The sequence below is a fragment of the Pezoporus wallicus genome, unplaced genomic scaffold (genome assembly GCF_028554395.1).
Source record: "Pezoporus wallicus isolate ANWC-B61680 ecotype Strahan unplaced genomic scaffold, APGP_CSIRO_Pwel_v1 contig_6899, whole genome shotgun sequence".
Taxonomy (NCBI): Eukaryota; Metazoa; Chordata; class Aves; order Psittaciformes; family Psittacidae; genus Pezoporus; species Pezoporus wallicus.
In genome coordinates this window covers 2,504,610-2,528,571 of record NW_026638613.1, presented here as the reverse complement: position 1 = coordinate 2,528,571, position 23,962 = coordinate 2,504,610, and the positions used below count along the sequence as shown (strand labels likewise).

The 23,962-nt window shown below is 45.1% G+C and overlaps 1 protein-coding gene across 8 annotated transcripts in view; it reads right to left on the bottom strand.

The window, feature by feature from the left end:
- Positions 1-23,962, bottom strand: part of TNIK (TRAF2 and NCK interacting kinase) — a 161,823-nt gene that overhangs the window by 58,790 nt on the left and 79,071 nt on the right. For all 8 annotated transcript variants that reach the window (XM_057411550.1, XM_057411556.1, XM_057411551.1 and 5 more), the window contains exons 3-7: positions 19,285-19,341; positions 15,492-15,617; positions 7,238-7,348; positions 4,885-4,975; positions 3,403-3,533 (exon numbers count right to left, since the gene is read on the bottom strand). In XM_057411550.1, the coding sequence (XP_057267533.1) occupies positions 3,403-3,533; positions 4,885-4,975; positions 7,238-7,348; positions 15,492-15,617; positions 19,285-19,341 (516 nt within the window). The remainder of the gene's footprint in view (positions 1-3,402; positions 3,534-4,884; positions 4,976-7,237; positions 7,349-15,491; positions 15,618-19,284; positions 19,342-23,962) is intronic.

Below are 23,962 nucleotides of genomic sequence, written 5' to 3'. Positions count from 1 at the left end.
CCCCCTTCCCTTTGGGTTGCCAAATTCCTAGTGTGTCTTTCCATATCAAGGTGCCCAGTATTATATTCAAGATGCCAAATGATCTTAAAACTGGAGCAATATAGAAAGGGATTATCACCTCTCCGTCTCCCAGAGAAAGCAGAAACTCAGCGGGAAGCACACATTTTATAATGATCTGGAATTCAGATTTATTCTTTTTCTGTGGGGTTTTTATTTTTGAGACTGAAAAGCTTTTCAGTCCACCCAGCAAAAAAGATGCTGCGCTAATGTATTTCCATTGCCTTGAGTTGGGAAGGGAAGTAAGCTTCTCCCCTCCCCCTCCTTTTGAGTCTAAGCTTATTGACAAGATATTTCTAAAGAAAAAAGGAAGACTGTGGGGAAAAACAACAAATAACCTCAACAATGTGGGGTTTCTATTTGTTATTTTTTAAAGCGCTTTATTTTTGTGAGGCGGTATTTAGTGACTTCTTCCATAGATTACACAGGCATCTTTCTGGCTAAGAAAGCAGTGAGATCAGAGGCTTTTTGTCCAACAGATTAAGCCTGCGAGGATTCCTTTTTTCACCCTATAAATCTCATCTTTTGTACTCACTGTTTTAAGCTGGTCAGCTAAACCTGAGAGCATCTGATTTGCATCACTTTAAAAATTAATAATTGTCATTCACATGCCTCCCCTCCCCCCTGTAAAGCAAGAACATCAGGTGCAGGGATGTGATTCAGAGTACGAACTAATGTCTGGTGGACCCCACATCACCACGAGCTCCAGAAACACCCCACAGTGGGTGTGTCGGCAACAACCAACCTTCTGTTTCATACCCTCAGCCAAGGGAAAACAGTCAATGCCAACTACAGAGGCACAGGCATCTCAGCTCACTATGAGCATTTGATCCTCAGGGACAATAGAGGGATTCTGGTCCCGGCACTTGTGCATTGGCATATTAAGTGCCCTAGTTATTTTGGAAAGAGGAAAAACCTCAGGGATTTCTGAGGGGAGAACGTAGCCTACGAAGATATCAGTCCTTTTAAAGAGAAAAACAATGTGAAGAGAAAAAAAGCTGTGAATAGAGTGTTGCACCAGGCAGCTGCCAGTGGAGAAGCAGCAAGAGCAGCTAGTGCAGGCCGTAGCCCTGCTAAGAAGCACTGCCATCAGCAGAGCTGAGGAAATGCCTGTTGTAATTGGTTAATCAAAGAGTATTAAGTAATTGCAGATTAAACTATTTCTACATGTCCTTATCATTAATGATTTATGTAACCCAGAGTCTGAACTCAGAATGGAGAGCTGCTCTCTGGAAAAACCATCAGTTCAAAAGTTGACTGATGCACTCAAATAGCTGCAATACCAAATCATAGCTTGGTTACTTTAAAATCCTTCACCTCTCAAAAACTCCTCTGAGTGATTTGTAATGGCAGTCCAAATTGTGCCACGATGTGGGCTGTTGCACTACTACATTGCCATGTCCTACTGTTAGAAAGCAGCCACCTTGCTCCACACTAGAGGGGCTCAAAGCCCTTATTAAACATTACCTTGCAAAATGACCTCTCAGCATGCACATGATCAGAGCTACAGTGAGCTTTTATGTGTCTGAGCTTCTTTTCCCAAAGCTTATGTGGCAGTGTCTTACTCTCCTCTCTGGACATCCTCAGTGCACCTTAGGGGGTTTTGAGCTAGAAATTCAAGTTCTGGATGCTTCAAAAAACAAAGGGACGAAAAAACCTCCAAGGGACATTTCTATAGATGTGTTCAGAAACTTGCAGTAAGGCAGAAACAGGATAAAGTACATTAAGCTCTTCCTGTTTTAATCCTCAGAACTTGCTCTTGTGTGAAAGGGGAGGTGGGATTCCTAACCCTCCAGCGGACCTGCTCTGTGCCACATTGTAACTCAGCAGCACTGTTCTGTTGACACCAATCCAAAAATAAACTTCAAACACGCTAGACACCTGAAAAGTAGGTCAGGCCCCTGAACCTTGGATTGTGTGGTAGCCTTCAGATCTCTCTGCGAATACCAGCCTGCAGGCCAGGAGACATGATTTTGCCCTTTCTAAACCTGACCTGACTTCCCTCCAGAGCAAACAGAACCACAGAATCAACAGGTTGAGAAAGGCCATTAAGATCATCAAGTCCAACCATTACCCCAGGACTGCCAAGACCACCACTAAACCATGTCACTAAGGGCAAACTGATCTCACTGCATGGCTGCCCCTCACAATCTCCACTTGCAGCCACCCCTCATCTGCCACCCACAGTGGCCCACACTCTAGAGCTGCTGACCCTTCCCCTCATGGCCATCCCTCCTCTACCCTATGATCTCCCTTCACAATCTCCCCTCACAACTGCTCCTCATGGTGATCCCCTCACATCCCATGGCTGCCCCTGCTCAGCCCGGCCACCGCTCATCTCAACGCACAATCTCCCTTCACAGCCACCCTTCCTCTCCCCTCATGATCTTCCCTCATGGCCACTGCTCATCTCCCCTCATGATCCCCCCCATGACCACCACTCATCTCCCCTCATGATCTCCCTTCATGGCTGCCCTTCCTCTCCCCTCATGATCTTCCCTCATGGCCACCCCTCCTCTTCCCTCACAATCTCCCCTCATGGCCGCCCTTCCTTGTCTGTCACGATCTCCTCTCATGGCCACCTCTCCTCTCCCCTCATGATCTCCCCTCATGGTTGCCCCTGCTCTCCCTCACGATCTCCCACCATGGCCATCCTTCTACTCCCCTCACAATCTTCCCTCGTGGCTTCCCCTCCTTTGCCCTCACAATCTTCCTTCATGGCCACCCTTTCTCTCCCCTCACGATCTTCCCTCATGGCCACCGCTCGTCTTCCCTCATGATCTCCCCTCATGACCACCCTCCTTTCCCCTCATTGCCACTGCTTGTCTCTCTTCTCACGATCTCCCCTCATGGCCGCCCCTCCTTTCCCCTCACGAAATGGAGCAAATACAGCATGTCTGACTGTAGTATTTAAACATGCAGCACTGAAAAGCAGGCTGGGAGATAGGAAGCCTCAGTCTGACGCCTTTCTTAACATGGGGAAAGACTTCTTCACAGTAAATTTGGATACATGAGTGGCACAACACAGATTCACATTGGACCTGAACTGGCACCTCAAAATCCAACACACAGAAAGCAGGAGGAGACTATGCTGCTTGTCAACATGTTTTTCCAAGCTGCAAAATACACGAAATCCCTAAGTGCTCAAGTTCATGTTACTGGGGCATAAAATCTGAGATTATACCAAGCACTTATTTCAGGTGTTTATGATCACAACTCTCATTGCAAGCTCCGATAAGTGCTGCTTTTAATTTCTTCCCTGCCTTACTAGTAGACTTGCTAGACTTCGCAAAGATTACATCTGTAATGACATATAAATGAGTAGGAGGATGCTTGTTTAGGTACCTTGAAGTCGTAAGTGGCATCAGGATTTTCATCGCAGGCAATGACCTCAGGGGCCATCCAGTAAGGCGTTCCAATGAAGGTGTTTCTCCTGCCCACTGTTCTGTCCAGCTGAGCACTGACACCAAAATCCACTGTGGATCAGACAGAATGGGGCATTGTAAGGTCAGAAACAAACCTAAGCATCACCCTTCTGTTGAATGTAAAACATTGAGTTCATTCAGATCAACTCCTCTGTGTGGTCAGGAAAGAAATATGTAGCCAGAGATATTCCTGTTTGATCTTTGCCGGGATCAACAGAGGTCATTCAAGGACAAACCCTGATGTCCAGGTTTCGTATGAAACCCTGTGTCTTTTCCTCCTTGCCAGGAGGCAATAAAAAGAAATCACAGCTCCTCATACTAATAAGAAACAGGGTTATCGACATGAATAAGCCACTGCCTTTATTCTATGCTTTCTCATTTGAATTAAAGCCTGTCAAGTATTGGTAGAAGCCTCACTTTTCTACCTAAATTCTTACTGGAAATGGTAGAAATGCAAAAGACTTCAGGAACTAAGGGCCAAGGACAAAGGCCCATAGGGAAATGTCAAGCAGAGAGCTGCAAAACTTGATGAAATCAAACCAGTGACAGAATACTCTATGGTCCACTAAGTTCACTTTGTGCAGCACAATGGCTGGAGATTTGCCCTGGAGAATTTCCCCTCAGAGGGGAATCTTCGCCAGCATACAGCCAAATGAGCTGGTGGTACCATCTGTTAAGATAGGGGTTTATTCTGCTGTAAAGAGAGAGAGAGAGAGAGATGGGAAAACAAGGCTTGTACCTCACTTTACCAGTGTAAATGATCTTCCATCACTAGCAGAAAATTAAAACATGCAAACCAGCTTTAACATTGGTGCTGGACAACTGAGAATATCAGCACATCATCTATGCTGAACTGCTGTCTTCCACATGATCTTTACATGAATGCCTGGTCCTCCCCAGGGTGACTAACACCCACCTATGAAAGCCTGAGTAGTTCTTGAAAATTAAGCTGTCTCTAACAAGTTGGCTTGGAAAATAAGTCTGGATTATGTCACACTAAATTGAATGAATTATGATCTGTAGGACACTTCTATGAAGCTGTGGGGGAACAGACTTTGATAATGTCTGGCAATGCACACAGGGCAACTTTCAGTCTGAGGCATAAAAAAATGGTCACTTGCTTAACCTGTATCTGATGAAAGAACTGCCCAAACTACCTTTCTGAACAGAAACACAACTACAAGTACATCTTTGCAGGCAGAACTCGGCCATCAACCCCTAGCAGTTTGTAACACAGCACTTGGTCAACACCCAAGGTCATGTTATTGAGATTGGCATGAGAAAAAACATAAGAGTAGATCTCAGTATCCATCCCCTTTCTCCAAGCTGTATACAAGTTAGTTTTGATGCTTCTTTCCAGCCAGCTCACTTGCAGTTTCCAAGAGCTCTAACCCACTCTTACCTAGTTTAACTTCTGCATTTTCTGTCAGCAACACATTCTGTCCCTTGATGTCTCGATGAATTACTTTGTGCTGGTGTAGATGACTCAAGCCCTAGAGAATTCAGAGAAAGGTTAGAGGAATCCAAGTTCAAAGCATGTTATTTCTGGACATTCCTCCTCAAGCAATTACACTCCGGAAACGAAAGACTCACAGTTGGAGCTAACCACTTCAGAATGCTTTTGTTTAGTGTGTGTTCAAAATATTACCCTATGTCACACACTGGGAGGACATGCCCAGCAAGCAAAAAGCCCACCGATAGACTGTATGCACTGCAGTGGGTGATCCCCATTGCAGGAGAAGCGTCAATTCTATAGGGATTAAACCCAACCTTTCAGTTTCTGCAGTAACTCATATTAACCCAAATTCCTCTGTAGCTCTAGACATATTTTCCCCCATGTGTTCCTTGCCTTAGGGAGCCATTTCAGTGACAAAAATAACAGAATGCTTTTGTCTCCTTTCTGTATTCCCATCATCCAGAAACTGAAGAAAACAATTTGCTTGTTATATTGGTTCAATAAACTGGTCTTTAATACACTGAAAAGCTTATATGAAAAAAGCTACCATGCAAATGCAAATGTTATAACTTGCACATCCTTGTAATAGAGATATAGGTCAAAATAAAAGCCTGCTGCAAAGGCCAAAAGTAAACTAGCTTTTCTGTTCTGCTTCTTTTTATTAACTCATTAATTTCTTTTTGCAACCTACATTTTTATTTCATTAATTTATTATTTCAAAGTAACATCCATCTATACCGTGAGCATAGGAAAAATATGGATTACTTCAAAACCTAATTTTGTATTAGGTTTATATTTCACATTAAACATTCATATTTGAGGAAGAAAGTAATTTCTGCTATCACCACTGGTAGTTAGTAGTCATTTTATGCTTGTTACCCTGGGATACAACTGTGGAATCTGTAGGGGAGCCCTTTTTTAGTCATGTTAGAGGCACCTCTGTGCATCGGAGACAAAACAAAAATCTCACTGAATTTCAATAAATGCTTGAACAACATGAGATTGAGCTTTGTGTCAGAATTACAATTGGCTGCCAATGTCTAAACAAAGTCCGAGCCACCTTCTCCATCAGGAAACTGGGAACCTTTCATCACCTGAAACCCTATGGAGGTTGCCAACCAATGCCCAATGCATGGCCAAAATACTAGTGATGACATTCAACAGCGGCCCTGGGACCTGATTCAGTGGCTGGGCTCTGACTCACTGCCAGGGACTATTTGAAAAAGTAGGCTCACATTGCTCATACATTTAAATAAGCCTGCATAACTGGCTTTCTGGCACTGAAAGCAGTGTCCACACAACAGATGATTAGCTACAGCACCACATCTTCTGCCCATCATATTGGTCAACAGAGAAGTGCTGTGTCACCTCTAGACACAAGCAGCAGCCTCAGTGCCAGTGTTGGACACCTCCTTCTGGAGCAGTCATCTTGCCTTACTTTCTTCCACAGAATCATACTCGTTTAGATGGGAAAAGATCATCAAGTGCAACCATAAACCTAACAGTGCCAAGTCAAATCCACCACTAAACCATGTCCCCAGGCACCACATCCACATGTCTTTTAAATACCTCCAGGAATGGTGACTCCACCACTTCCCTGAGCAGCCTGTTCTAATGGCTGACAACCCTTTCGGTGAGGCAGTTTTTCCTAAAACCCAATCTAAACCTTCCTAGACACAACTTGAGGCGGTTTTTTCTCATCCTATCACTTGAAGAATGCTCTTCTTCAGGGTTTTCTTCACATGCTCAATATTTCTGTTTCTTCTTGAACAAAACCTCTGTTCATGGAATGACAGGCTTTAATTTTGGGCAACCATTCCTATCACATCATAAAACCTCAGCTGTGCAAAATGCAAGCAAGCCTTTGCTGAAGCCGATGTCTCCTAGTACAAGACTCTGGCACAGCCCATTTTAAGACATTCCAGTCAAACATTTATCTTGTGGGTATAACAGCTGCAGCATCCTCATTAAAGCCAGAGATATGTGGATTTAATAAAACATAGGGTGTGTTTGAATAAAGAAAATTCTACCCACAGACTTTATTAGTGCTCACCTTTCTGTCAATTGAAAATATAATTCTAATGTAAATAAATCTTTGCCTTACTAATACTAAGGATTTATTATTATTTTTTTTGTTGAAGGAATAAAGAGGATTAGAAGTCAGGGAACTAAGAGAGCTAAAGGGCTCTCTTAGCTAAAGGCTCCAGCCCATGGCAGCGTGGCAGTCATTCCATGTCTCCTGAGCACCAGCTGCAACACTCCAACAACACCCAATATTCAGCTCCCTCTGAGCACATACCCGTAAGATCTCTCTGCAGATGTACGCAATCCACTCCTCCTTCAAGGTGTTCCCCTTCGTGTTCTTGATGAGGTCAGTGACAGAGCCTGCACCGCAGAACTCCATCACCAGCTGCCAAATGGAACAAAAATGCAATTATTGTAATTACAGTGACAGGATCCTCCAGGGTAGGACCCTGACACTGGCAATGCAACTGTGGGGCCACCACACCGCTATGCAGAGCCACTGGGACATAATCTTGAGCCTATCAGCTTGTAAACCACATAGGTTCTGTTGTAAAAGTGAAACAGTAGAAGGCTGGAAGGCTTGAAAGGCTTGTTGCTCTCCAGAAGATTTGGAACAAGAAACAGTGATCAGTCCAATGCAGAAAATCATCAGAGGAAAGTGGAAACCTTGAAATCTCCCCACCTTGAAAGACCCCACCACTACATACCCTACTTTATACTTATAATCAATCTTTAGCATAAACAGTAATACAAGCAAAACTCTAGCATGTAAGTTCTTCAACTCTGAAAGTGTGAAGGCAACAAGACAGACATTTGAAAGCTTCCTACAACCTTACAAAACAGGTACACTCTTCAATTTTTATTTTGTATTTTTTTAACCAGAAGGCCTTTGGGTTTTATCACCTTTTTGGGCAGGAAACCTTCTTTGAGGGAAAGCTTGCCAAGTAGCTTCAGCCTGTCCAGGACAAAGCTGGCATCCTGCTGCTCAGGTTGGTTCAAACAAGACTGGGCATCACTGGTTGTACCACTTTCAAAGTTTCACAAAATTAAATATAGAAGTACAGTGATCTAACCCAGGCCCAGACTTAATACCATACAGCAACTGTGAAATAAATGTTATAAAAACAACACAGGGTGTGTCTGCCTCCCAGGGACATCATGGACCCTAAGGCACACAGGAGCCATCAGTGTGCTCCAGAAAGGGAGCACAGCCCATGCATGCAACAAGCATCCTCTAAAACCTGTGCAAGTGTTTCTCTCAGATGTTAAACCACATTTTCTAATTAGATCAGCTTGCTACTAAAAGATATTCCCTTATGAGTTGTGCCTTGCCATATTCTTCTATGTGTGCGTTTAGTTTCTTATCATGAGAAGCTTACATGGCATTTGATGTTCTACAAGCAAGTAACATCACTGTATTAAAAGCATAAGCCAAGAGCAGAGAAATAAACTGTGAAAGAGTTACTGCTAACCAAATGGCTCAAATGCAGCAATTCAAAAGACTATCATAAACAACCATAAAATACAGATATAGTACTGCTATAAACCTTCACATTAAACACCATACTTGAGCAGACTATACCTTAGCTGGGTTTGACAATGCTCCTATCTTCAGTTTTGATATCAAGTCTGTCTTCCTTTCCTAAACTGACAGCTGAAAAATTATTTGTATGCCCCTGTTGTGTCAGAAAACTGGCTTCAAAAATAGATGTGTGACTAGCCAAAGCCTGCCCTATGCAAGAACAAGGGATGCTGCTTCAGAACTTGCAGCTCTCCCACCCCAAGAGGAGACAAGCAACCCAGCTGGGTCACTGGGACACAGCCTAAGTCACAGGTTACTTACTGCTCACCAACAGGGAATAATGGAACAGCCAGTTCCAAAGCCACTCTTCCTTTTTTTTCTTCCCTTTGAATGATTGACACATGGGGAATATCAGTGTCTGCACGTGTTTCTGATTAAATGAACATTTGGGATACCATGGCAGCAAGCTCTGAAAGGAAAACCCTGGATAGCTGAGCTAGCCACAAACACTTTCCAACCCAAAAGGCTGCCCTCTCCAGTCCCCTTCCATGGAAATTCATTCACAGGCTCTCACTAAGGTTTGGAGCAGGATGAAGAGGAAGGGCACGCTATGCTGTGTATACAGCAATCACAACCCTTAAAAGAAGGTGGAAGAAATCCCACTAAAAGTACACAGTGTATCTGTTAACTTGCCAGATTATCTTTATGGAGCTGGCAGTTCATGCAGTCCTCTGCCCTGTCCTTGATTTCCACACAGCAAAGATTAATTTTGCACCAGGAAGTGAATATGGCCAACTGCTGATATATTCCTAATATGTAATTGTGAAATCTTGAGGAGATGGAGAGGAGAGGAGAAGAGGACAGAGAAATAGAGAAAGGAGAAGGGAAGGGAATGGGAGGGGAAATAGAAATGAGAGGAGAGGAGAGGAGAGGAGAGGAGAGGAGAGGAGAGGAGAGGAGAGGAGAGGAGAGGAGAGGAGAGGAGAGGAGAGGAGAGGAGAGGAGAGGAGAGGAGAGGAGAGGAGAGGAGAGGGGGAAGGGAAGGGGAAACCTCCATGGGATGTGTTTACAACTCGGGGTTTTTAAGAGCTCCACAGTCCTGTAACATCACAGAATCATAGGACAGTTAGGGTTGGAAAGGACCTTAAGATCATCTAGTTCCAAGCCCCTGCCGTGGGCAGGGACATCCATAGGAAAATACCCAGTACCAGCAGATCTCTGGCAGTACCAGCAGGCTCCAGATCCAGCTGGGCAGGGGCCAAGGGGGCTCAGCATTTTGCATGTGCTACTAACAGAAAGGCACTCCAAAGAACGGCAACACAGGTGATGGCTAAGGAGTCATGCCAACAGGCCAGGTGAGCTCTCACCCACAGCACTGTGTCCTGCTGCGTGATGGAGCTTATGAACCATAAATGCATACTGGAGTAGGTGCAGGAAGATGATCAGGTCTTCTCAGAGGACCTGAGGACTTGTTCAGCCAGCCAGGGAATGGATGACTACACGGTATGAGCGTATACTGTCAACAGTGTGGACAATTAAGCACCAGAGAGAGAGAAGAACAAAGTACTGGCATAATATCAACACTTGATGGATATATTTAGGCTGGAAACCAACAAACTGCCTTATAGGAGAAAAGGGAACAAAAGTTTCAGCTGATTTTAGGGCAGAGCTTAGCATATTCACACAAGATTTCGAATGGTACTTATACTAAGATACCTTCTTTCCAGTCCCAAGGCTTTAGGTGAGTGCTTTGCCCTGCACACACATGTAGCATTACCAACCTTTAGTTAAAGGATGAAGTCATGATGTGGCAGGACAACAAACTTGAAATGCAGATTGAATTTTTATTAACCATAATTAAAATTATCAAGATAGGCTAAAGGTGAGATCATCTTCTGAAATTTAATTTGCAAGGCTATTTGTCTAGGAAGTATTTTTAAATACAGTTCATTTAGCATTTACTTAGCTCTTCATATCAGAGTGACAGCAAACTTCATAAGCAAGGCAAATTCAGAAGCAGCAGCTGTAAATTCTGTGCCCTGTTGTCTCATGATTTTTTTGTTTAAAGAGGCTTTGCAGTTTTCAAATCAACCACCACTTTCCCCAGTTTGGGAATGGCCAGTAAGACCTCTGCTCCCATCCCTTCCCCACGGAAGGGCTCAAACCTGAGTATCTCCAGGATAGAAATCCCAGTCCAGCAACTGGGGAACTGCTCCAGCTTGTTCAGAGAAACCCCCCAAAATAATTCAAATCCCTGTTCTGTAAGCCAAATCCTTCCATGTTTCTATTCCTCACCCCAGGAACAAAGTGGCTTCTCTAAGTTACAGAAAACAAACATGCAACATGCCATGATTGAATGCTGCTGGAAATACTTCGTCCTGCTGTGTGTGTAAACAGAACACAGGAGCGATGCAGTCCCATACACCCAGGCCACTCAAGCCTCCCATCTCACCCCACAGCCCGGCTCCCTCGCAACAGAGTCCCTCATCACACACATCGTGGCACATGGAGCCAGCGATAGAGCATTGAAAAAAAACAACGCAGAGACTTTCACTTGGTGGATCAGCAGAAAAGCTGATGCCCATTTCAGAAACAGAAATAGCCATGGAGTTGGTATTATGCAGCAATGCTCTGTAGGAAGATAAGCACAGGTTTTAATTGCCTGTGTTGGTGTTACAGCGGGAGCAGGCTGCGATGCTGCTGCAGCAGCACACATGGGTGGGGGCCAATGCTGCTCTGAGTTCTCCTCTCCAAAATCAGCAGCAAACTGCTCTTGCACATTCTCATAAATAAATTACTTGCCTGGCTGTGCCCTGCCTGTACCTCCCCACACTTTGAGGCCAGCCAAGCAATTCCTGCCCCTTGGGGAGCTGGCGGGCAGCTGCCACCACAGGTCCAGAGCAGGCTGAAAGCTTTGGGCGTACCGATGGCAGTGAAAGGAGCCATGCTACCAGTCTTGCAATGTTTACAGAACTGACACCGCTTTGAAGTGGAGTGAGAATGAAATAGCATCAGCTTACTCAGACAGACAGCAGCCGAAAGCCTTTCTGCTTACCCCAGGCTCTCGGTCAGGGGCTGGAGGAGCAGCCCCACTCCCCTGGGACAGCAAGGCTTGGAGGGACTAGGGAGAATTACAGCTCAGGCAAAAAACATTCCCTCTCAAATGTTTAATGATCTAATTCCTGTGATGTAAGGTTATCAGCAACTGTCCAAAAATATTTTTCAGTGCCTATAAGCAGATTAACAGCAATCCTGCTCCGAGCTGCACAGGTGTCACCCAGTGCTTCGATGGCTTGTGCAACGTTTTCAGTGGAGCCTCCCTGCCCCCATTTTTGCTCTCCAGGTCCTCACTGTGACTGTTCATACCACCCTGCCATGATTCAATAGGCCTCTACAGCTCAACACAGTGAAAAAACCCACTGCAACTACACGGTGACAGCCCTGAGTGCTGCATGGCTGCAGCAGTGCCATCCTGACTTAGCCACTGGTCCTAAATCACTCTAATTCCTTCTTGCCCAGAATCGCCCCAGATGACACATCAGAGGCCACACCAACATGCTCCTCATGAGCAGGTATTTGGCAACCTGAATATTAGCAATTTTCCCCCTTTTTGTGACAGATGTGGCTCCAGGTGCAGGCAGAGTTGCCACGGCAGCCATCCATCTGCAGCCAGCACCGCTGGTCCCTGGGGACTACATAGGGTAGGCTATGCCCTGGGATGCCACCAGCCCCCACGCTCTGCAAACCCCCTCTGCCTGCTGCCCATGCATGCCAGGGCTTCTCCATTGATGGTTTCAGTGCACCATGGGTGGCAAGGGCAGATGACAAACATCCAGCTGAAATGTCACCTCTATTGACCTACAGATGTATACACTGTGTTAAAATTATGGGAATGATGTAGAGAGCCTGCAGCTTCCAGCAGCTTGTGAGGGCGGGTGATGTGCTGAGAAGGTCCTTTGGGAAGGGGTCACCTACCCCAGCAAGTTCACACAAATGAATGCCCCATCTCCTACTATCAACCTCCCCCCGCCCCCTCCAAATATCTCAACACAACCCCCCTGGGTTACATGCAGCCTAGTAACCCATACTTTAAATCTGAGATGAGCATGGGGAATTTAATGAGTTTAACTCCAAGAAGCAGCAGTTAACTGATTAACTGGGTCCTCACCATTCCCTGGGTCACTTCCCCAACTTCTGCAGCCTTCCCTCTCTTCGCCCCTTGCACCACAGATCCCCCTGGACAGGACCCCTCTGCCCCAGTCAGAGATAGGCACAATCTCCCCTAAAGGTCCAGTCCCCCCAGAAAGTAACACTTTATCCAACACAGGAATAAGCCTGCCTCTTATTTTTTTCAAAAAGGTTGCCACTGTGACTTTTACTTCCTTTTTTTTTCTCAACATATCGGATTTGTGATGTACATCGCCATTGTCATCTGCTAAGGTATCCTCCGTGCACCTCTTTGATTTGAGGAACAGTCGGTTGTTCCGTAGACTCGTCTTTCAGGCAAGTGGCTGCTGCCAAATGGAGCAGCAGCACCAAAACACCTGCTCATCACAGCAGCAGAAGCGATGACAATACTTCATATCAGAAGCTTGCTGCTTTTCCGAGAGATCTTAATCTCCACTGAAAGAGCTCCCTGTTTTTTATTTCCGTATCAGCCTCCTGAATGTCGATAAAAAGAATTACTTGGGCATTATCAGAAACCGCTTTATTCCAACAAAGGGACAATGAAAAATAAACAAGCCTTTATCTGTGCAACAAGACTGATAGAGTTCATGCAAGTCCTAATTCAATCAGATCCCGCAACAACAGCTATTTAACACAACGCCACCAGCACAGGTCTCCTCCACAGCCAGGGAGCTTTCCTGTGAATACCTCAAACAGCCTCAGCACTGGGCATGGACTTACAAAAACCTCACCCCCCAGCACTCTTCAGTGCAAGAAAAGCAGTTTTTGCAAGAACTTGTATCACAAGCCCATGAGAGAGGCCCCAAAATTGAGAGCAGAGTTAGCTGTCTGAAAGGGAATCCAGATAATATAGTCCACCTTTTCCAGGGGTAAGAGAAGCAGCACAGCTGGGTGAACACCTTCTCCCCTTGCATGGCTGGGTGACCCACCAGGGAAGACCAAGGTTCTCCTCCTGACTTTGGGCATCTGAAGGTGTTACAGCACATACAGCATCTTCTGATCTTTCATGATGATGGGGATTGATGAAAGTACCTCTCTTAATCGGAAGTTTTCTACAGAGCTTTTCTTTTTGGAGGTCTGGGGTGCTCTGGATGGGACAATCATTTAAAAAAAAGCCATTATTTTATTATCACTTTTACATGTCAAGAGTTTTTTGCACCAGAGCTGAAGAAAAAACAAACACAACAAATCCTCTTCAGACCATGCTAACCCTAAACCCAAGCAGCATAAAAGGCACTGAGCAAAGCCCAGCTTGAAGGAGGGCTTCTGTTGCTATTGAGGACTCTGGCACACAGTTGGTGGGGTCTTTCTTCCCCCAGGCACTTCAGCAGCACCAGGGGAAATGTTGTGGGTTGGTTTTCTATTTTACTCTTTTTTTAAAAGAGATTATAACCCGCTAAAGCCAAATGGAATTTCACAGGATGAAAAGGCATTTCTCAGCTTGACAGCTTTCTCCTCACTGAATCCCGGCCAAGCTGAAAAGAACATGTTTTTTAAGAGTTCCCACCAAAAATAACCCCAACACCCAAGTAAGAAAAGTCCCTGGAGTCCAAGACCCCAAGTCTTCCAATAATTCAGTGTAGCAGAAAGTCCTGGTAGCAAAATGATGCAGAAGCCCATCAGCTCCATTTCTGTCCCAGAAGGAGTGTTCACCAAAACCCCCCAGCTGCCACTGTCCCTGATGCTCTGGCATGCGGATGCAGGGGAAAACTGCTGAAGCCACTGAACCTTTAGCTAGAATAAAGCCTAGATTGCACAGAAACTCCCAGGAGGAGCATGCTGCTGCTCTTCAGCGTCTCCATGGTCTTGTGGATGAACCATGGATATTTGCTACCCCTGAAAAATTAGACTCTAGCAATCTTGTTCAGGTACATAAAACTTTGGAAACCACCTGCAGTTAGGTCAGAACTGACTGGATTTAAAAGACTGTGAGGAAATAAACTCCATTTAGACTACAGGACAACATCCAGGTTATTATATTCAAGATAACTCAAACGCAGCTTTCTCTTCAATGCTGTACTAATGGAAGTAGGGTCTCAGACTGCTGGTCAGACACCTATGGGGGCTGCAGGCTGTTGCTCCACACACTCAGATCAGCAAAGTAACTTTAAGTAATTCTCCATGCCCTTATGGCAGTGTCCAGAGCCCTAACCTGTGGTGCCTGCCACCCTGCCCAGCCAAGGTGAGCACCAGGCAGCTGCCCACAAGGAGGTGAGCTCCAATGCTCCAACAACAACCAGCAAGCCACTGACAAGGGGAGAAGTGGAGGAAGCACCCAAGGATTTACGGACAGGCACAGCAGCTTGCAGCCCTTCAGCAACATGAGGCATCCTCACTGAATTAGCTGAACAGCCACAGACCTTCCTGCTCAACCTTTGCCGTCCCTCTCCTCTTTATTCGTATGCACTGGCTCCATGCAAGATTAAGCATGAGAAGCAGTGCTGAGAGCTAGCACAAATCACACTTGCCCAGTATCCTCCTTCCAGCCTCCACCCTTCCAGCAATGCTCCTGGCTCCCTCCAACTGCTTTGGGGTTTTTTTTTTGGATGCATTTATTTTCATGGGATGGAATAATTTTCAGTTGAAAATTGTAACAAAGATGTCAGTGACGATTCAGAATAGAAATGGTTTTATCATCAGTTTGCAAAGATTTCATGGCATTTTGCAGTGCAGGAAGAGCCTTTTCAAAGCCATGGCTCTGACAAAGACATGCAAAATAAGATATTTTTGTGCAATATGGGTGGTGGTAAGAGGACAACATGGAGTAAATAATTTGTATCAAAAAAACAGTTGTTTTAAAGAAAAGAAAGCAACTTACCCAGAGCTGATCATCCATTCCTGGTGGGTTCTTCTTAATAAAAGCACCATAATAAGTAGCAATATTTCGGTGGTGAGAATACTTCTTCAGCATGTTAATTTCTTGTTTGATCTCTTCCTCTTCATCCTGGGATGAGGCAAAAAGAAAAACCAGAGGCTCTAAAAGACTGCACTTCACAGGCTCCCAGTTCTCTGTGTACGTTGGTGAAATTCCAAGCCCCCCATTTCCAACCGAACTCTCCCAAATTTTCTTGAACTGCTTTTTACAGCCACTTTTTGCAGCCAAACCCTCAGACTGGAGACTTATGGGCTGCTCCTTGAGTAAAAAGATAAGGAGAAAACACAGGCTTTGAAGCATCTGCTTCATTTCTGAGCACTGAACTGGACAGATCTTCAGGCAGCATGGAAATCAGGTAGTTTCCAAATGGCTCAGGTCCTGCGTTTCCTCCAGAGCAGGATCCCAAAGGTGCTGGCAGAGCTTAAGGGTGCAGCAGTCCTCACACATGGGTTAATGACCCACCATCCCTGTGTGCTGCTTCAAACACTGCAGCACAGGCCAGAGCAGAGTGCCCTGGGAAGCTCCTGAGCAGCTGAATGTCTGCAATTGTAAGTATATGCCAGGAGGAGCTGGCCACGCAAAGCGAGGTTTGGCCAGGAACTGAGCTCTCACATGGAGACATGTTCTCCATTCAGAGGTGCACCAATGCCAGACTTGCATGTTTTCAGCAGGTTAGACATTCCTCCATCTTTTTAAACTAATTCCTTTACAATTCATACCACAACTTACATCAGCCTTGTGTTGCTCGTAAGCTCAACCATACTTGTGTTACCCAAATAATGCATCAGATACACACAGTCCTGAATCCACCAGAGGCCCAAGAAGATGGCTTTCCTGAAACCACTGCACGGCAGAAGTGCTCTGCACTTTGTATCTTGGCCATCCAATACCCTGCTCCTGCCCACTCTGGAAGCAGCACAAGACGTTTGAGGACACCAGGTGCTGTTGGTGGCACCATGCGGGTAGGAGGCTGATGCTGCCTGTGCACAAACTCTTCACCAGACTAACTTGGCCCTGGTGACAAGCATTATTCTTGTGGTTTGCCACAGCCTCTCTCTGTCCTGTCTTCAACGCGGCAAGAGTTGAAGCAGTCAAGGCAGGGGAACTGCACTGATACCTGTTTTGATGTCCTAGCTCTTTGCTTTCATGACCATCAAACATGCCCTGGTTTTATTTTAAGCTGACTGAATTCCAGCCCACTTTAATTTTGCAAGCTGTGGAGCAGCAGTTAGCACCTTGATGTCGATAAGCTTTATCATAAAAGGACCAGAAGGACTGTTACTTCTTTATTACCTTTGTGTCCCTCACCTGCTTCACCCAGACTTTAGTTTTACAAAGGACAAGACACCCTGGCAAACAGCGGTGCTTCCTGACAGGGTGTCATGCAATACAGACAGACACACGGCTTTCTTCCCAAACTACCACAGAAAGTGGTTTGATGACTACAGTCTTCCAGAGAGAATTCAGGAAAGAACAGTGAAGATGACGACAGAAGGAACACACAGAAGTAGTAGCTAGGTGGAGCTTGTTTAAACAAACTCCAATTTCATCTTTGGCAAAAACATGGAGAGTGTAAGCACCAAAGAGGATAAGGAACAGGCCCAAACATTACAAGGAAAACCCGGGAATTATTCTAAAAGACCTTTAGCACCTCTTTCCTTCAAGCAGTCAACACAACTTTGCTTGCTTTCATTTGCCCAGGAAACCAGGGAAAAGAACAATTTATCAGGCCCCATGCCCTCTGCAACAAAAAAAAAACAGGTGGATGCTCAACAACGCTGGGAGCAAGGAGGGGTGGTCAGCACAAAACCTCACCAGCTCCCCGAGTACCACTGGCCAGCTCTTCAGTCATCCCCCACCTCATTCCTGGCTCTCTAGGAAAAATGGAGATAAGGCACTTAAGGGACACTTGATCTAAGGCTTTATCTTGAATCCTGCTTCAGGCTGAAGTATTCACAATGAGGAAATGTGACCTCCAAAGCATCAGAGCTGTGGATGGCACCCAAGGACACATCTGTACAGCCAGGCTTAAGGGTCTCCATCTCAACCTCCTGCTCCAAGCGGGCCTACTGCCAGCAATCACCACCAGTAAATCCAGTGAAGGAGGGAAGAAAAAGGAATTATCATAGTGAACTGCTGTACTACTCCAACCCCAAAACTGACAAAACCCACAGACGAGGTTTTGCTGCCACACTTTGCCTTCACCAATGAATTCTGTTACATCTGTTGCTGGAAGTAGGTCATGCGGCATACAGCAGGAGCAGCCCCTGGAAAATGAATCCAAATTCTTAATTCAGAGATAGTGCCTGCCCTAAACAATCATGTGGTGTAATTTGAGGGCCTCTATGCTGCAATCTTCCCTAACAGATAATTAGCAAGAGCACAGATGAGTTAAACAAAGCATGATTGTCAGAAGCCTTTGGGGGCTTAGTGCAAGGCACGTAGTTGGAATGAGACACTGGCTTGGGAGCTCACTTAAGACATGGGGGCTTTACATTCCAAAAACTTCCTCCATGAAACTGCAGATGGCTATGGCTGTGATAACCACACTAATTCTATTCTCTGCGGGATTCCAAGCCACATTGTCTGCCCATTCAGTTAGAGCCTGCTTCCCATGAGAACTAGATAAATGGCACTTGCAACTATTGCAAGTAAACAGAAACAGATCTCATTCACATTTACAGATTTATTTCAACACATCTTGTCACCTATTAGCACGAAAAAGAACCTCAAGGTCCTATAGATATTAACACCAAACACAACATCTAGAGTATTTCAAAACACACTCCTGAGGACAGGTGACTGCCTTTCACAGCAAGTCAATTCTGCATATGCTGTACATCCTGAAAGCCAATTAAGAAAAATCACTAATTGTGAAAAATAAAGTGGGTAGATGTGATTGAGCCCTGAATTTTGTCTTATTCCACTAAAAAAAAAAACAAAACCACAAAAGAACAAAGAAAGAAAAACCCCACATAACAAAACACATTCTTACTCCCAGATTTTAATGGCATTATTTATGTAGGCAGGAACTTTGGGATGTATAATACTGCACTTATAATTATGCATGAAAAAGCACCTTCATGTCACCCTCTTACATGCATCTGTTTAGGTTTTTAGGGATTATAGCAATTCCACTCTTTTTTTGGTTTTGTTTTGTGGCCACTGGGAAATGGTGAAACTATTCTTTCCTCTAAATCTTGTTACACCACCTTAGTAACTTGTAAAATCTTGGTTGCCTTATTCTGATACAAGTTTTAAAAGAGCCACACTTCTGAGGCCAGAGTAGTGTGTTTTTTCCTCTTTATCAGTAGGATGCACAGGGGTAATTTAACTTGACTGGTAAAGTTATTCATAACAATACCTGCACGTAATTTTGGTGAACAAAAGCTTCTCAGTGAAAAATATGGATCTGAAGAAACTGAAATGTGTTATGAATACATGATCCTGTTCCTACGATTTTCGTCAGATTTTATTAACACATTCAAAAGAGCCACTGCTGGAACTCGATGCTGCTTTGTTTCAGCATAAAATTACTTAATCTCCCAAGCTCTTCCAGATTTATTTTTCTCTCACACATTTATTAAAACCAAAACCTCTTAATGGCACATTTCACACTAAGGCACAGGGGATTTGCATCCCAGGAACAGAAGCCTTCCACCAACACTCACATTATCACAACCCCATCCCCTTTCCCCTCTTTTCTATAATTTAAGGATGCAAGAGGATACATTACCCCGGTGACGTCCATAACCTTAATAGCAGCAAGCTGGCCTGTTTTAACATGACGACCCTGCAAAAGAAAAAGGAAAAGTTTGGTTTTGCTTGTTGTCAATGTTTTACTCACAGTGAACAGTATCTTTAAACAATCTCCTGGTCCTGGCAGCATCTGCAGTTTGGGGTTTTTTTTTCTTTTTCAAGAGCATCTTCACAGCAGCCATGATGGGAAAGCAATTCCCTCCTGCCATTACAATTAATTAGTAAAGGGCCTTCAATGCTGTATTTTCCTGGCAAACAAGGGCTGGAAATATCCTTTAAAGCGCAGCCATGCAAAGCAATAAAACCAAAAAACCTCCAAAAAAGCAAAACCACAAACAAACAAAAACAGCTCTGGGGTTCTCCTGAGCACAGAACACAACTAGGCTGAAAGTGGTCTGCTGGAGCTGCGATGACGGAAATGTGCTGTCTGGGGTACCCACATGGCACTGGCTCCAGGCTGCTTATGTGTGAGCTCCAGCTCTCGCAGACCTTGGACCCACAGGGATCCTAGCCTTCAGGGCACCATTATACACTCTTCTATCCACAAATTTAGTTATTGTGCAAAAGCCTTGGTTAGCAAGCTAGAGAGGTTTTTAAAACCAGATTTACTTCTTGGCTGTGGAAGTGACTCCATCTTCAGTGCTGGCATAAGCAGGGAGCATGCATCTAGAGGAGACGCTCAAGAGCCAGCATGGAAAGAGAAGCACATACAGCCCCCTCGGTTTTCAGCACCCAAAAAGTGAGCAAGTCACTGCAATGAACTGCTTGTTGCATAGTTGATCAACTATTATCAATCCTAATGGAAAAATGCCTGGAAGTGATGGGAAAAACTACGAAAGAGCCCAAATTGTTGATGGGGTGTTAAAACCAACAAAATTGCTACCAAGCAAGCCAATTCCCAGTCTTTCCTCCTCTCCAAAGAAACAGATCACCCAACATCATATAAAAATTGCTCATATTAAATCACTCCCCCCCTTCCTCCATTTGTGCAGGGCACGTGCTCTGCTTACAAAAAGGACAGAGTCAGAGGAAAAGAAGCTGATTTCTCTTGGAAAACCAGTGAACACTGATTCCAGCAGGAGAAGTGGGAGGCAAAAGGAAGCATCCCTATTTCCCAGTCACTTCTTACTACAGGAGCCCCCCAAGGCCTTATCACATGAGACAGGGCATGGAGGACACAGAGGAATGGCAGCTCCTGCCCTGCAGCATTGGTAATTAATGCACCAAGGACACAATGAGGAGCAGAGGCTGACCAGGGTCAAACTGCAGCATAGCAGAAAGTGGGAAAAATATGAGCTTTTCCCTAAATTGAAGGCTCCTCCACCCTTTCCACCATTGTGCTTGTTGATGAGCTGGGGTTTGTGCCTGGGTTTCCTCCCGCAGGCTGCAGATGGTCTTTCACATTATCTCACCTCCAGCAAGAACCCCAAACTACCTGATACAGGGACCTCTCCCTGGCCCCTTGTGTTTTCAGGCATGGCACTGAGGAGCAACCCCACACTGTGGTTGCAGGGTAAAGCAGCATCCTCCAAATTTATGGCTTTATCGGGAAGCCAATTCACCCACCAGGGCTCCATGCTCATTTATTCACACAATTTATATGTCCAGAGCAATCACACATTCCAACAGCAGAAAAAGAGCTTTACTTTAAAAAGTGCTACATAAAAAATAACAAAAACAAAGTGCAGCCCTGCAGCACTCGGCTGCGGCTGAAGCATCGCCAGGATGAGGCCACCAGGAACGAGGGGTGCACCTCTAGGCACCAGCTATCTACACTGCATGATCTGCAAAAACAAATCCTCCCCTTCCTAAATTCATCCTTGTTTGCTTGGTCAGGAAGCACCCACATGTCCCAGCTCTTTAGTTAAAGCCAAGAGCACATCAGCAGGGGATATGCTCAGACACAACCACAGCACACAGCATCTTCCATGGAATGGAGGAGGAAAATGGGGAAGCAAGCTGGGGCATTTCAAGCCATGTATTTGGCTAGTTATACCCGCCTTCATCTGATATTCACCACTGCATTTTGTATTTCAAGGATATGCCTTAGCCTTGCTGTGGAGTGCTGTTGCCTACCTCTGGGACCAGCCAAGGATAAAAGAAGCCCTACATGCCCACAACATCCTTCTCCTAGTGATGTGCCACCACCTCATACACCTCCCAGATATCTACAGGCGAAAGTAAGACCTTCATATTGTGTAAGCATTTATCAAAACAAAACAAACTGCTTTGATAGACATGTTAATGTAAGCCGTGAGGGACACTTAGTCATGCAAAAATCTGATGAAGTTTAACCAATAAATATTTAGCCTAGGATCTTTTAACAAAGATCCGCTTTTTGTACAGATTTTCACAGCAATGCATTGTTGAGCTTAATCCTGGCAGATTTCCACCTCTGTCCAGAGAAACCAGGCATCTCCTCACCAGTTAGCTGTCCTTTTTAATTCAGTGTAACTTTGTGCTCAAAATCAATATCTGCAGTGAAACCACCATACATAGTTGAGAAAAGCTAGTTGATTTTCACCCTACCGTAGACATTCCTGGTTTTGCAGGAGAAATACTGAGAACCGAAAGTGACAGATGCAATGCAGCAATAAACCCTTTCAACAGCATCAGCCTCCAACCACCTCCTGCATGCTGGCCACGCAGAAGCAAGTGCCTGTGCCCAAAGGCTGGAAGCAAGACCAGAAGCATCTGTGTCCCTGCTGTCTCTCAAAGTATCCAGCTGGACTAGGCAGTGGAGCCATTTCTGCCCAAGCCAACCAAGGCAAGCTGAAATTGCTAATTAATGAGTGGCAAGTGCTACACTGTCCAGTGTGAATATGGCACTGCTGTGAAGGAAGCTACAAATGTGGACTGGGGTATCAAGACCAACAAAAGTACCATAAAGCCCCTGTTGCAATGCTTTTATCTCCTGTATGTCCTCCACCCATCAAAACTTGTTGGCTTTTCCCTTTAAACTGTCAGCAGAAGCCTCCATTAGAAAACCACACAATGACTGAGCCCAACTCCTGCACCTGGGTTGCCTCTGTTCCCACAGCATAGATGTGGGTCAAAACTGCAGGTGCCTTCACTGGAGTCTGGAGCTTGGGAGCTTACCCTGGAGATGCTGGAGAGGATGCAGCTGCCCCTAGGCACAGCCTTCAGGAGGATGGGACCCTTCCAGGGTCAGGCAGTCACTTCTGAGCCTTCAGACCACACAGCCACCACCATTTTCAGTGACAAGAGAGAAAGAAGACGGAGGGGAGCAGCAATCACCGCAGCCATCCTTGCTCCCTGCACCCTCCTCGCCTCCTGTCTTGCCCCCTGTCTGCCTGCAGAAAATGAGCTGATCTGCTCTTTAGCAATCTGTAACATTTTGTCTTCTTGCCTTGTCTCCTGGCATTGTTGAATTCTTCCGCTTGTGGTGGTGGATGAGCTGCTTCCAGCTGCTTTTATATGAGAGCGAGATATGCAAGAGGACTGGCATCCTCCCAAAGCCCAACCTGCCACAAAATGCCACCATCCCATCACCAGCCCCATCCTGCCTCAGGGCTCAAACTCCCGCATGGCTTCACCCTTGCTTTGGACATAAGCATGTTTTACCCACCTCTCTCTCTCCGCTCAACACAGTGCGGCACTTTCACCACCCCATGTTGGCTGTTCAGAGTAAGCACTGCAAGGTTTGAAGGACCACTGCCAGCATCACCTGGAGTACAGCTCCTGGAGGTCTCAAATACACAAGCATCTTCCAATATCTCCCTGCTCCTTTCCCTAAAGCAGGTTCTGGCTGAACTGCTTGATCTGCTTCATCTTCATAAATTCATCACTGTTACAGACACCATGATGGCTGCAATGGTGTAAAACAAACAGGAGGAAAACAGGGCTACTAAATCATTTTTTCCCCCTCTCCAGATTTGCTGCCAAGGTTCACTTGGGTATAAACCCACATTTCAGCATCAAGATTATGCAAGCGTGAACTTCAAAGCTGCCACAGTTTTTAATTAAGCATCCATCTGAGCATAAATTCATGCTCCTAATTACTCTCAAACTGTTACATCAGCTATCACTAACCTGATAATTTTAAGTATTAAGACTAATTTCTGCAAATGAAGCAGACACCACAATTCTTTTTCTTCAAAAGTTGTGGTCCTCATGCTCCATAAAGTGTAATGGACTGGCACATAATGGGAAAATAGCTAAACACTTTTAAATATCAGCTGATATATTCAGGCATTCTATTTACTAAATAAATAAACTGTGGTCTCAATATCAGCTTTTGTACACAAAACCTGGCCCAAAATTCAAGTCCACATTTCAAAGAAAGAAAGGTGATTGACTGTTGCTTTTAAAAAGTTTGCTTGTACAAGCACGGATTTCACCTTTCAGCAAACACTGTAATTTCTGTACACAGAAATGTATCCCACCATATTAACCTCTGCTGTCTCCTCCTATTTCAACACAATACATGACCCACCACCTGCTGCAAACAGTGGCACATAACCAGAATTGTCACTATTTTGAGAAAGGCAGAGCTCCCGCTTCCTTCAGCTGGGTAGAGCATCGTCTCCTGAACCACCCAGCCAGGGCACCCAGCCTCCAGGCCCACATACATACATAATGCCCATAGCAGGCATTTAGAGGAGTAATCCTCTTGCATGTCTGATACTTTAAAG